Source organism: Protopterus annectens, chromosome 1.part0 (genome assembly GCF_019279795.1).
Source record: "Protopterus annectens isolate FY-2018-M chromosome 1.part0, PAN1.0, whole genome shotgun sequence".
Taxonomy (NCBI): Eukaryota; Metazoa; Chordata; order Ceratodontiformes; family Protopteridae; genus Protopterus; species Protopterus annectens.
In genome coordinates this window covers 1888434318-1888449193 of record NC_056725.1, presented here as the reverse complement: position 1 = coordinate 1888449193, position 14876 = coordinate 1888434318, and the positions used below count along the sequence as shown (strand labels likewise).

Below are 14876 nucleotides of genomic sequence, written 5' to 3'. Positions count from 1 at the left end.
GGTAATGAGGAAATGAAATCTATGCTGAATTTGTCAGCCAGCAGATTGCTATGTCTTCCAGAGGAGTATAGGTGATGCCAGCTACAACTACTTCCACACATTGCTGGGTGTTGCCCTTAAGACTGGGAACATAAGTGAAAATCCTTTATGGTTATCCACAGCTTTGGTGGCTATTTTTACATCAAAGTCTGCTTTCGGAGACTTGACTAGTACCCTCATTGACTTGTATAGACTAATGAGGGACTTATTTCTCTATTGTGAACATTCCCTCTTATTCTCAACAGGATTTTCTTTCTTTTGTTCTACAACCTATTAATACTAGGGATCCACCAAGGTGGCTTGATTTTGCAGTTTAACCTGGGTTTATTTAAGTCTGGTATTGCTGTTTTTATACAGTTGTTTATATGCTCATACATGGCTTTTGTGTATGCCTCTGCATAGGTTTCTGTGTTTTTTGGATTTGGGGGAGCTTGGAAACTATCTATGCCATTCCTTAATAGGGGATAATTTACCCTAGAGACATTCTTAAAGTTTTTAGGCTTAGGTGAGGGGACTAGTTCACCTTTATTTCAAGGCAGACCACTTTGTGATCTGATCTTACTAGTGAGGACATAACTCTAGGGGAGTGCAGCACTCTCCCTCATTTGTGAGTGCCAGATCATATTTGTTCCCTTAGTGGGAGTCCAGACCAGCTGCACCAGGGTCTGTATTATATCAGCGAATGCTTAAAATAGTTAACGCTGTATAATCGACCCTAATATATTGAAACATCAAAACACCAAACACATGGAACAGAGATTTTTTCCCCAGGGAAAAAAAAATCACTGCTCCGTAAAAAAAAAAAAAAAAAAACACAAACACAAAATAACATGGGGGGCTTTGCCCCCCACACACCCTACTTAGATATACCAACTCCAAGATGGCACCACAGTGGAGGAAATGGAAAAGTCCCGAAAACGGTCCAGTGATTTTTTTCCCTGAGAAAAAAATCGCTGTTCCGTGCTTTCGGGATTTCGCCATTTCAAGTAAACAGGGTTGATTAAACAGCATTTGCTATTTTAAGCATTCACTGATTTAATTGGAACCCCTGCTCTACGGCATTTGAATTTATATAGTCAAGAAATCTTTGGGCCTGCATTTTAGTGGTCATGTATTCCTCCCAATTAATGGATGGGTAGTTAAAATCAGCCATGAGTATGGCATGGGCTGGAAGGTGAGTGATTCTAGTAACTTCAGGTATGATGTATTGGTTTTCTGGTTCATAATGGGGGAAATGTAGGTAGCAAGAATATTGGAATAGATTTTTCCCATGGTTATTTGGACATGGAGTTGGACCAGCTTTGAGGTATGTTTATACTTTATGTAGATAGATACAACACCACCTTTAGCTCTTTCATGTTCAATGGGTGGTCAGAATGTATGAAAGTCATTAGAGCCATACACTGCCAGAGTGCTTTCCATGGTTCTGAACCATGTTTCGGTAACTGCATAGACATCAGCATTCTCCAGGGTGAGGAGGGCTTCCAGGGAGTGCAGTTTCTTGTTGACGCTCCTAGCATCGAGCAATAACACCTTTAGCTAGTCCTGAGTAGCTTTTGTTATGTTGGAAGGTTTGTCTGTCTGGCAATGCCTAAAAAAGGCATTATAGAGGTGAATAATGTTTTGGCCAATAGCAGAAAGCCTAGAGGTGACAGGTGAAGACTGTCCTTGGCAAAGTAGCTTGGCCTATCAACCATGTCCTACCAGGCTAACAAGTATTGAACCCCTAAAGAATGACACCAGTAGCTAAGCCAATTGTTAAAGTCGATCATTTTCTGCTGGTATCATGACTTTGGAGATGGTAGAATGCTGCTCAATCCCAGGCTCATACGTGTCTGTGACACACATTCTGAGAGTTCAGTCGTGTTTCTCTTCATATATAGTCTGAGGAGGTACATAGCAGGTCATTCACACCCACATGGACTATGACTGAGTCATACTGTACTTAGGGGTAAGTGACCTGAGTGCTTGTGTAATCTGGCATATCTTGACCCCTGACAGGCAACTAAATGTAACCTTCCCCTTATCCAGCCTGGTAAGAGAGATGTTAGTGAGGCTAACAATGGGGTCTCCTATGAGCAGAATATTGGATAGTGGAGTATTTTGCCTTAAGGGTTTGGTAGCTGAGGCACAATGAGATGTGGCTTTACGTGTTGTGATGGGATTCGTCTTGTTTGTGTACATGTGGAGTTTCTGATGACTGCACCTGAGAGGCCTTTGAAGTTTGGGTAATTTACATGTGAGCACCTCTGCAATATGTGGATCTATGTGTTGTTCTTTGTGGGTGCGGTGAGTGATGTGTGTGAGTTGCTGACAACCTGTTTGTTGCTTTTTGCATCTGTATATGAGCATCTAGCCTCCAGTTTCAATGTGTAACTACATCTCTCACATATTGTATTTGTCTGTTTGAGAATTAAGTGGATGTCAGTGTACATAAGACAGATGTTACATTGCCTCAGGATGCCCATGTCCACCAAACTGGATGGAGAGATAGCAGGAAAGTGCCCATTCATGGTTGCAGGTCCTAATATGTACTTGAGAGTAACAGCAGTGGAGGGTGTTTGTAACCAGATGAAAGACGTGTGCTTACATGGTGTAATCTGCAGCTAACGTAACCAGCAATGCTGCCCAGTGCCAAATCAGATGTTCTCTGAGCAACAATAGCCCTAGGTTCTATAATAAGGTAACAAGCACAGTAAACCTTCACAGTATAATGAAAATCAACAGTGTTTCCAGATATTTGCATCTGTACAGGGCACTGGCACAGTGAACAGCTTCATGCAAATGTGCCAAATTTATACCAGCACTGGAAATACAGAAAACTGACTGAGCTCTCTTCCCAGCACAGATAGAGCAGGTAAACATCTACTGTCACTAGATGAATAATCCCAGTCCTCCTAATGTGAAAGCACAATAAAGGAGTGTCTGGAGTGAAATGTTACCAGGAACAAACTTAAAGACACAAAATGCCATTGCAAACAAGCTTAAAGATACAGATACAGCAGTGCATTTTAAACAACTTATAAAGGTATGATCATTCAATAAACGTACTTCGCTTTGTAGAAATGAGCCAAGACCTACTCGATTGTACAGAATTTAAAAGGCACTAAAAACAAGATAAGCAGATTAATAAACCCTTCAGCCAATAAAACTACATGCAGAAATCTCAAGTGTTTCCTCAACTTAAACAAACCAGGCTACCACCCAGTGCACTAGATGGAAATTTCACTGACATCTTGATGTAAAAACACAGAAAAGTGTTTGCTAGAGTGCAAAAATGCACTACTTTATCCAACAGCTATCTAGATAATTAATTCAGAGCAAGTAAACAATGAAAGGCAAAATGCACTTTTTTTCAAAATAAGCACAAAGAAAGACAATTCAAGATATCAGCAGCAATGTAGAAAGAGAGGAGCTTATAAAAGCTCAGTTTACTGTAAGGGTGGGCAGCTTAAAATCACTAGGTTTAAAAAGCAGATCAACAAGGGGGACGGTGGCCAGGAAAAATAACTAGCAGGGAATCAGCAGTGCTTATAGTTTATGCAGGCTTGGAGTCTTATCACAAAATTGTGCATTTAAGTATCACTCAAGAAAGAATTTAACCAATGGAAAAAAATGTGAAATGTGCAGACTAGATAATTTAGATTTATTAAAGTTATTTTTTAAGATTCCTGCCTTGTTTATGTGTTTTCTAATGGGTTCAAACTTTAGGTATATGTAAGTTTTGTATCTAAATTTTCCCACTAAAGTGAATGGAAGGTATATTATTCGTGTTATATTATTTTGTGTTTTTATTCTTTACTTTGTGTGCTTGTGTTTGTGCATGTGTGTATCTTTAATGTCTAAGTATGTTTTTTGAGTTTTAGAATATATTGTGTCTTATCATTCTGGTCGACAGGGCTCCTTTTCAATTAAAGTCTACGGGACCAGTAATCAATTTACAGTGAACTGAATATAAGAAAAAGAATGTAGAAAAAAAAGAAGGAAGGAGTGTTAAAAATGGAAGTTTAAATCATCACACGGAAATATACATATATTTATATATAATATACACACACACACGCGCACACACACGCGCACACACACACACACACACACACACACACACACACACACACACACGCACATTCATGTATATAATTCATGTATTTATATTTATATATATATATGGGTTCACTACGGAAGACCGAATGCCCATATTACCGACGCTCGGAATCCCGAGACCAGAACACCGAAAGACCAGATGATCGCAAGACCAGAAGCGCGAATTTCATAATCCCGATGTTCGGAGATTTTGAGTTAGCGCTTCTGGTGTTGCAGTCCATGTAAGTATGTGTGTGTAAGTGTGTTTGTGAGGGGCTTTAGTGTGTGTTGTGACTGTGGTGTGTGTGTGAGGGACTGTAATGTGTGGGTGTGAGTTTGTCTTGTGTGTGTGTTTGTGCGATCTCGGAGTTATAATATTAAAGTAGGGGGGTGTAAGTTTATTTGTTTGATTGTGAGGGGAAGCTGTGCATTTGTGTGTACTGTATGTGTTTCAAACGTTCGCAATTTTGAATTTTGTGCTTGTGGTCCGTCGGTCTTGTAGTCTTTCGGGTATTTGGTCTCGGATGTATGGGCATCGGTACTGTGGGTTTTCGGTAATGTGTAGTGAACTCATATAGATATATATATATATATATATATATATATATATATATATATAAAAATATGTAATATACCAACCTATGTATACCCACAAACTTATATATACCAACTCCATACTTCGACTTACTCGAAGAAGGGAGAGATTCTCCCAAAAAGGAATCACTTTTGCCACATCTTGCCAAAAGTGATTTCCTATGGTGGAACTCTGATCATCGGCGAGTTGAAGCTTGATAGTACAAACTTCATCCACCAGTAGGATAACCTATGCAGGTAATACAGATCTTAGTAAGATATAGCAGAAAGAAGTGCAACTTCTTAAAGAAAAAATTTGATGGAGTATGCAGGTATGCATATAAACGGCCAGATAAAAGATGCATAAGGTTGATGAAGACAGTAGCATCAGTATTAGTTATTTAACCCTACCACATCTATGCCTTGCTACCTTTCTTCCACATTCTCCTTTTAATCTTCAATTCTCTGGACACAGATCATTTTCCCTGAGCAGCATTTTTCTTTCTGTTGTTTTCTGTGTAATGCACCAGTACTTCAGTAGAGTAACTTGTGTTTCAGTTGTATGGTATCCCTTCAATATGCTAGTTTCATTTTCCTTTCTGGCTGGTGACATTGACTTATCAGCCACATTCGACCTTGCAGTCTAATAAACTGATGCTGTGTGGGTACTGCAGTGAGAAATAAATATCCATTTTTTTTTACTCTGCATTTCAGAGTTGCTGTTGTATTTCAGGTGTGGGGTAGTTTCTAAAATGGATATTCAAGTAGTTGTTTTTTCTTTTCTGTAAATCTTGCAATCACTTTGTGATAAATAATAGTGGATTTCAAAACATGTAATCAGAGGTTATGTAAGTTAACAGAATCATTCCTACATTTTCAAATATGTAAGGGGAACAGAAAGTAGAGTGTGAGAAACTAATAAAAAATTAACTGTTGAAGGCTACAGTCTTGGGTAGGATAAAGTGAATTTCTGGGATCGAGTAAATGAATAAATGAATGAATAGAAGTAAATGCATACTTCTTTTAATAGTTGATGACATGTTTGGCTGCTTTATTTAGCAAGTATTTATTGCAGAAAAGCACTGCTGTGTCTTACATCTCTGTAAACAGTTTGCATTTTCGTGCCTTTCAAATGATTACCCTTGTGGCATTACTGTCCCTATTGCTCCAGCCTTTTCTGCACTTTGACTAATGAGAAAGAATTAGAAGTTATGTACCTACCATAACGTTCCATGTTAGTTGTCTTCTCTTGCCTTCTTTCTTGCTGGATGGGTTCGGAGCCGATCCTCGGCTCCGACCCGGCACTTGCTTTAGCTCGAGAACTCCTTTTACCAGCTCGAGGCAACCCTATATCCCATGATGCAAGGCGGAACTACCTCAGATCTCGTTTGGTAGCTAACCTACCCTGCTAAAGACTAACCTAACATAATTAGGAACACAAGTTCATAATAGAAGTCCTCATATGAAGGCTCAGGAGGAAAACAACCTGATAGGAACTCTTCAAGATCTGTCCAGGCCAGGGGGAAGGAGGGAGGGGCGCAAGAAAGAAGGCGAGAGAAGACAACTAACATGGAACGTTATGGTAGGTACATAACTTCTAAATGTTAAGTTGTCAATCTCGCCTTCATTCTTGCTGGATGGGACCGTCCCTAGCACCTGTATCCCGGGTGGCTCAATGGAACAGACTCTTGAGAACTGTGGAACCAAAACTGGCCCTATCTCTGGAGGCCAAGTCCAACTTGTAATGAGAGACAAAGGTATGAGGCGTGGCCCAAGTAGCTGCTGCACAAATGGTATCAATGGGTAGTCTATCCTGAAAGGCTGCAGAAGTGGATAGACTCCTGGTTGAGTGTGTCTTTGGTTTAGAAGATAGCTGTTTGCCTCTGAGAGAGTACACATAGGAAATGGTGGAAGTCAACCATCTGGATAAGGTCACTTTAGAAACTGGAAGACCTATCCTGTTTTCTGCATAGGAGACAAATAATTGGTCCGATTTCCTGAATTGTTTAGTTCTATGCAAATAGTACCTGAGCTGACGATGGACATCCAAAAATGCAGTTTCTGTTCAGCTCTGTCGGAATAGTTTGGGAAAAAGACTGGTAGATCTATAGATTGGTTAATATTGGTTTGAGACACAACTTTGGGGAGAAAGGAAGGGTTCGTTCTTAATGATACCCTGTCCTTATGAAAAACCAAATAAGGGGAACGAATGCAGAGAGCTTGAATCTTGGAAACCCTTCTTGCAGAAGTGACAGCCAGTAAAAATATAGTTTTCCAGGTCAATAACTTCAAAGAACATGAAGCAGATGGTTCGAAGGGAGGTAGTATCAAGGATGCCAACATTAAGTTTAGATCCCATTGCGGAGGAGGATGCTTTATAGGCGGCTTTAGGAGAAAAACTCCTCTCAGAAAGGCCTTGCATAATCTATGAGACATAATGTTATTGTCATGCAAGCCAACATGATACTTGGAAATAGCAACCAGTTGTACTTTGACTGTAGATGACGAGGATCCTGAATGAAAAACCTCCGCCAGGAAATCTAAAACAGAATGTACAGGAGCAGTAAAGGGATCAATATTTCTGGAATTTGCCCAAATAGAAAAACGTCGCCACTTGCTAGCGTAAACAGTCCTAGTGGACGACTTTAAAGAAGACACTAAGATGTCTCTGACTGAGTCAGAAATCATCGGTAGCCTGGCTAGGGAAGGAAGTGGAGCAACCAAGCAGTGAGGTTGAGAGAATGAATGGCCCGGTGCTGCTGACCCGACTGGTGGATCAAAAGATCCGGAACTGGGTCCAGATGCCAGGGCTGCACCAGAAGGTGACGATGCAGAGACGGAAACCAAATTTGTCGAGGCCAATATGGGGCAATGAGGATCAACTTGGCCCTCAAACGGTGGCTTTCTGAATGACTTGTGGAATCAAGGGAAAGGGAGGAAAAGCATATAGAAGTCCCCGGGGCCAATCCTGGGTTAGAGAGTCTCTCAGGGGTTGGCCTGGAAGGGGAAAGAGAGTGAAAAAATCGGGCACTTGTTGTTTTGAGGAGTAGCAAAAAGATCGCAACAAGGAGTGCCCCACTTCAGAAAAATCTGATCCACTACAGATTGATTGAGAGACCACTCGTGAGGCATCAGAATGGATCTGCTCAGCCTGTCCGCCAATAGGTTGGACCTGCCGGGGATGTGCATTGCTATCAGAAACCGATGAGAGGAGATCGCCCATTGCCAAAGTCTGAGAGCTTCTCGACATAACGGATAGGACCTGGTCCCACCCTGCTTGTTGATGTACCAGACCACGGACATGTTGTCCGTTTGTACTGCAATAGTCCCCGTGGGAAGAAAGTCGTTGAGGGCTTGCAACATTAAAAGCACTGCTCTCATCTCCAGGACATTTATGTGCAGATGGTATTCTATGGGTTGCCACGTCCCGTGGACCATCCTGCCCTGATAATGCCCCCCCCCACCCGATCAGAGAGGCATCTGTAGTGACTGTGGCAACTGGAGGAGGGGGAATAAAGGGTCGGCCCTGTTGAAGAAGAGGGGAAGATATCCACCAATTCAGATGAGCTCTGCACGACTGTGTGACTAAGATTTCGTGCCTCATCGGGAGACTGTGGTACGACCACTGCGTGAATAGCATCCACTGCAGAAGACGCATGTGGAAGTGAGCCAGTGGAAGAAGAACAATGGCCGCAGCCATAAGACCTAGAACCTTCAGTATAAATCTGGCTTTGATCTTGTTGCTCTGCAATAGAATCCGAACGAATTTTTGGATGTCCAGAATTCTTTGATCTGTTAGTTTGGCTAACATTTTGATGGTGTTTAATTCTGCGCCTATAAAGGTGATAGATTGGCAAGGCAGCAGAGAAGATTTTTCGAAATTTACTGAAATTCCCAAACTCCTGCAAAGCTGTAGAGTGTAGTCTCTGGCCTGAAGAAGCTGACACTTGGTGGTGGCGGAGAGGAGCCAGTCGTCCAAGTAGGGAAACACCTGGAATCCTTGACGTCTCAGATGAGCTGTGACCACTGCCATGCATTTGGTAAACACTCTGGGGCTGAAGTGAGGCCAAAGGGCAGTGCTCTGAATTGGTAATGACTGGTCCCTAGCCGAAAGCGGAGAAACCTTCTGAGCGCCTGTGAATCTTTATGTGATAGCACGCATCCTGAAGGTCTATAGAGCACATCCAGTTGTCCTTGCCCAGAAAGGGCAGAATGGACTGAAGCGTGACCATCCGGAATCTTGCCTTCTTGACAAATCTGTTTAGATTGCTCAGGTCTAATATTGGTCTCCAATCTCCCGTCCTTTTGGGGACCAAAAAGAATCTCGAGTAGACGCCGGATCCTACCTGGTCTGCCGGCACAGTCTGGACGGCTCTTTTTTCTAGGAGCTTTGAAACCTCCTGTTCTGTCAAATCCCTTTGACCGGGTGAGATGTCTGGAAGGGATTGTAGAGGTACAGGAAACCTTTCGAAGGGGATTTTGTAACCCTCGGATATGATCGACTGTACCCACATCTCTTGTGATAGGGATTGCCAGGCTACTGGGTACAGTGAAATCCTTCCCCCGACTGCCTCCAAGGGTGGACAGTCGGGCAACACCTCAGGGATGCTGAAAGGGCTTCTCAGGAAGAGACTCCCTGTTGCCCTGGTTCTGAGGACCCCCCCTACCTCTAGGGCGGCGTCTATTATTGTTACCCCCTCTGCCTCTGGGGGTAAACTGACCACATGCGTCCGGTGTAGCTCCTTGGGCTTTACGGAACCACATCTTCCCCCCTTCTGACCCTTGGGATATGGTCTAGAAGGAGTGGAAAATTGGACTCCAACGGCAGAAAGAGTTTTACCGTCCTGCTCACACCTGGTCAAGGTATCCTTCACCTGAGGTCCGAACAAAGCCGAACCATCAGAGGGGGTATTAGTGAAGGACGCCTTAAAGGGGTCCGCAAAATTACGAAGCCACATCCAGGCTTGGCGTCTAAGAGTAACTCCTGTGCCTGCGGCCCTGCTCGCTCCATCGGCCGCATAGGATATGAGGCGCATGGAGGAGTTAGATAGGGAATTCAGGATTGCAAGCTGCGAGGCAATCTTTTCTTGAGCCCCAGCAGCAGACGGATCCTGGACTACTTCACCCAGTTCCTTGAGAATATCTCGTTGAAGCCTGGTGAAGTGACAAAGGTAGTTCAGCGAACGCATAGCAAAGGTCGCTGAAGAAAACATCCGCTTTCCATACCTGTCCATGGTCCTAGAATAATCTTGGAAAATTGTCCTGGGTGAAGTGGGGCAGGAAATTACAAAGCACAGTAAACCTTCACAGTATAATGAAAATCAACAGTGTTTCCAGATATTTGCATCTGTACAGGGCACTGGCACAGTGAACAGCTTCATGCAAATGTGCCAAATTTATACCAGCACTGGAAATACAGAAAACTGACTGAGCCCTCTTCCCAGCTCAGATAGAGCAGGTAAACATCTACTGTCACTAGATGAATAATCCCAGTCCTCCTAATGTGAAAGCACAATAAAGGAGTGTCTGGAGTGAAATGTTACCAGAGACAAACCTAAAGACACAAAATGCCACTGCAAACAAGCTTAAAGATACAGATACAGCAGTGCATTTTAAACAACTTATAAAGGTATGATCATTCAATAAACGTACTTCGCTTTGTAGAAATGAGCCAAGACCTACTCGATTGTACAGAATTTAAAAGGCACTAAAAACAAGATAAGCAGATTAATAAACCCTTCAGCCAATAAAACTACATGCAGAAATCTCAAGTGTTTCCTCAACTTAAACAAACCAGGCTATCACCCAGTGCACTAGATGGAAATTTCACTGACATCTTGATGTAAAAACACAGAAAAGTGTTTGCTAGAGTGCAAAAATGCACTACTTTATCCAACAGCTAGCTAGATAATGAATTCAGAGCAAGTAAACAATGAAAGGCAAAATGCACTTTTTTTCAAAATAAGCACAAAGAAAGACAATTCAAGATATCAGCAGCAATGTAGAAAGAGAGGAGCTTATAAAAGCTCAGTTTACTGTAAGGGTGGGCAGCTTAAAATCACTAGGTTTAAAAAGCAGATCAACAAGGGGGACGGTGGCCAGGAAAAATAACTAGCAGGGAATCAGCAGTGCTTATAGTTTATGCAGGCTTGGAGTCTTATCACAAAAGTGTGCATTTAAGTATCACTCAAGAAAGAATTTAACCAATGGAAAAAAATGTGAAATGTGCAGACTAGATAATTTAGATTTATTAAAGTTATTTTTAAGATTCCTGCCTTGTTTATGTGTTTTCTAATGGGTTCAAACTTTAGGTATATGTAAGTTTTGTATCTAAATTTTCCCACTAAAGTGAATGGAAGGTATATTATTCGTGTTATATTATTTTGTGTTTTTATTCTTTACTTTGTGTGCTTGTGTTTGTGCATGTGTGTATCTTTAATGTCTAAGTATGTTTTTTGAGTTTTAGAATATATTGTGTCTTATCATTCTGGTCGACAGGGCTCCTTTTCAATTAATGTCTACGGGACCAGTAATCAATTTACAGTGAACTGAATATAAGAAAAAGAATGTAGAAAAAAAAGAAGGAAGGAGTGTTAAAAATGGAAGTTTAAATCATCACACGGAAATATACATATATTTATATATAATATACACACACACACACGCGCACACACACACACACACACACACACACACACACGCACATTCATGTATATAATTCATGTATTTATATTTATATATATATATGGGTTCACTATGGAAGACCGAATGCCCATATTACCGACGCTCGGAATCCCGAGACCAGAACACCGAAAGACCAGATGATCGCAAGACCAGAAGCCAATTTCATAATCCCGATGTTCGGAGATTTTGAGTTAGCGCTTCTGGTGTTGCAGTCCATGTAAGTATGTGTGTGTAAGTGTGTTTGTGAGGGGCTTTAGTGTGTGTTGTGACTGTGGTGTGTGTGTGAGGGACTGTAATGTGTGGGTGTGAGTTTGTCTTGTGTGTGTGTTTGTGCGATCTCGGAGTTATAATATTAAAGTAGGGGGGTGTAAGTTTATTTGTTTGATTGTGAGGAGAAGCTGTGCATTTGTGTGTACTATATGTGTTTCAAACGTTCGCAATTTTGAATTTCGTGCTTGTGGTCCGTCGGTCTTGTAGTCTTTCGGGTATTTGGTCTCGGATGTATGGGCATCGGTACTGTGGGTTTTCGGTAATGTGTAGTGAACTCATATATATATATATATATATATATATATATATATATATATATATAAATATGTAATATACCAACCTATGTATACCCACAAACTTATATATACCAACTCCATACTTCGACTTACTTGAAGAAGGGGGAGATTCTCCCAAAAAGGAATCACTTTTGCCACATCTTGCCAAAAGTGATTTCCTATAGTGGAACTCTGATCATCGGCGAGTTGAAGCTTGATAGTACAAACTTCATCCACCAGTAGGATAACCTATGCAGGTAATACAGATCTTAGTAAGATATAGCAGAAAGAAGTGCAACTTCTTAAAGAAAAAATTTGATGGAGTATGCAGGTATGCATATAAACGGCCAGATAAAAGATGCATAAGGTTGATGAAGACAGTAGCATCAGTATTAGTTATTTAACCCTACCACATCTATGCCTTGCTACCTTTCTTCCACATTCTCCTTTTAATCTTCAATTCTCTGGACACAGATCATTTTCCCTGAGCAGCATTTTTCTTTCTGTTGTTTTCTGTGTAATGCACCAGTACTTCAGTAGAGTAACTTGTGTTCCAGTTGTATGGTATCCCTTCAATATGTTAGTTTCATTTTCCTTTCTGGCTGGTGGCATTGACTTATCAGCCACATTCGACCTTGCAGTCCAATAAACTGATGCTGTGTGGGTACTGCAGTAAGAAATAAATATCCATTTTTTTTTGACTCTGCATTTCAGAGTTGCTGTTGTATTTCAGGTGTGGGGTAGTTTCTAAAATGGATATTCAAGTAGTTGTTTTTTCTTTTCTGTAAATCTTGCAATCACTTTGTGATAAATAATAGTGGATTTCAAAACATGTCATCAGAGGTTATGTAAGTTAACAGAATCATTCCTACATTTTCAAATATGTAAGGGGAACAGAAAGTAGAGTGTGAGAAACTAATAAAAAATTAACTGTTGAAGGCTACAGTCTTGGGTAGGATAAAGTGAATTTCTGGGATCGAGTAAATGAATAAATGAATGAATAGAAGTAAATGCATACTTCTTTTAATAGTTGATGACATGTTTGGCTGCTTTATTTAGCAAGTATTTATTGCAGAAAAGCATTGCTGTGTCTTATATCTCTGTAAACAGTTTGCATTTTCGTGCCTTTTAAATGATTACCCTTGTGGCATTACTGCCCCTATTGCTCCAGCCTTTTCTGCACTTTGACTAATGAGAAAGAATTATTTTCTATGGCTATTTTCTACAAATATAAATAGATTTGCAAATAATTACATACTTTAATATACATTAAAAAACAGTAAAATGTAAGCAATGCAAAAATTAATATGTTTTATAATTTTAACTCAAATGATTTTCTTTTCAACATAACTTATATTGACATTTTAAGCTGAATCCATTTTGGATGAAATCACCTTTCAAACACGACGTGCTTCCTCATAAAAACATGCAGCAGAACTAATACTCATTTTTTTATTGTTAATGTTTTCTTAAGGTAGAAATTTCAAAACTGATAATTCCTTGTTCAAATGTCTGTAAATTCAGATCAGAGAGATGAAAGTGCTTGTATTTCTGGTTTGCTTCTCAGCTAGACCCTTTACATGTGAAGCAAGTTTGTCTTCTGCATGCACACACGGCTTTTCATTGGTGTCTCCAGTTTGCCTCCTCATCTCAAAGGTATGCAAACAGGTGACTTGGTGAGCCTCTAAGTTGATGCTTGCACTGTGTGTGTGTGTGTGTGTGTGTGTGTGTGTGTGTGTGTGTGTGTGTGTGTGTGTGTGTGTGTGTGTGTGTGTGTGTGTGTGTTTGCATCCTGTGATGGGCTAGAATCCCCCAGGACTTGTTCTTTGCCTTACACCCATTTCTTCCTAGTGTAGATACTGGCTCCCCCCTTGACAATGAATAGGATAAAGGTAGTATCAGAAAAATGAGTGAAACAAAGAATAATTTAACCAGTTTCTGTTAACACAGAAAAAAACAGCTATGATGCAGTGTAAAAATAATGAACTTTTATTTCTCATATGCAAAGCATTTGTTTTTAAAGGATGCATTAGCAACCTAGACAAGTTTTGGACCTCATAATCTGAATATTTATTATCATGTCCATTGCAGTCAAACTACTTTTAATTTTACTTACCCGAAGTGTTACAAGAAATTCATCAAAATCTATAGTTCCGTTCCCATCCCTGTCAAATTGCCTAAAAACTTGCAGTGCTTCTTCTTTCTCAAGTAGCACACCATAGTCACTTAACCCTTTCAAAAATTCTTTCATGTCAAGAGATCTGCTATTATCATCATCCATAATTCGAAAAACTCTGTAAATGTTAAAAAAAAACACAAAATAAGCACAAATTACAGCAACTTGCATAGGTGGTCAACAGAACAGAATATGCAAAGATACATAAATGACAAGCAGTCTGCTTTTATGAAGGACCCTGTTACTTCAGAGCCAACACAAAAACCTGTCTGTAGTGGTGACGCAAATCACACTGCAGATGAATATGTCCACTGTATGAGAAATGTATATTTAATTAATAAGGCATGACAATCATGCATTGGTAAATAACAGCACCACTCATGATCAGCAGAGAAGGAAGACACAATAATATGTATTTTTGTCACCACAGAACACAATAGCACATGGTCCTAGACTGATTTATCATTCTGTACCATGGCTTATTTCAGCACTAGCTTTGATGTTTTTGACTGATGTTAGTTATAAGGAAAGAAAAGATATGTATTGTACAATGGATGTAAAAGGAAACAATGTTAATATGGTTTGCTTTCTTTTCTCTTAATGTATGTCTGCCCATCTCTGAAGTGATCATTTAATAAAGGTTGTAACAAACCACCACTGGACCAGTAATCAAGGAGCCTCAATCCTCACCAATGGCACCTGTTGGGGGACGTTCACTGGGAGGATAACAGGTACACACACAGAATTTCCAGAAGCACCTCACTGCATCAAGTGCA

At 40.5% G+C, this 14876-nt stretch overlaps 1 protein-coding gene across 3 annotated transcripts in view; it reads right to left on the bottom strand.

Moving 5' to 3' along the window:
* CAPSL (calcyphosine like) overlaps positions 1-14876 on the bottom strand; it is a 607395-nt gene that overhangs the window by 309883 nt on the left and 282636 nt on the right. For all 3 annotated transcript variants that reach the window (XM_044069974.1, XM_044069976.1, XM_044069984.1), the window contains exon 3: positions 14041-14218. In XM_044069974.1, the coding sequence (XP_043925909.1) occupies positions 14041-14218 (178 nt within the window). The remainder of the gene's footprint in view (positions 1-14040; positions 14219-14876) is intronic.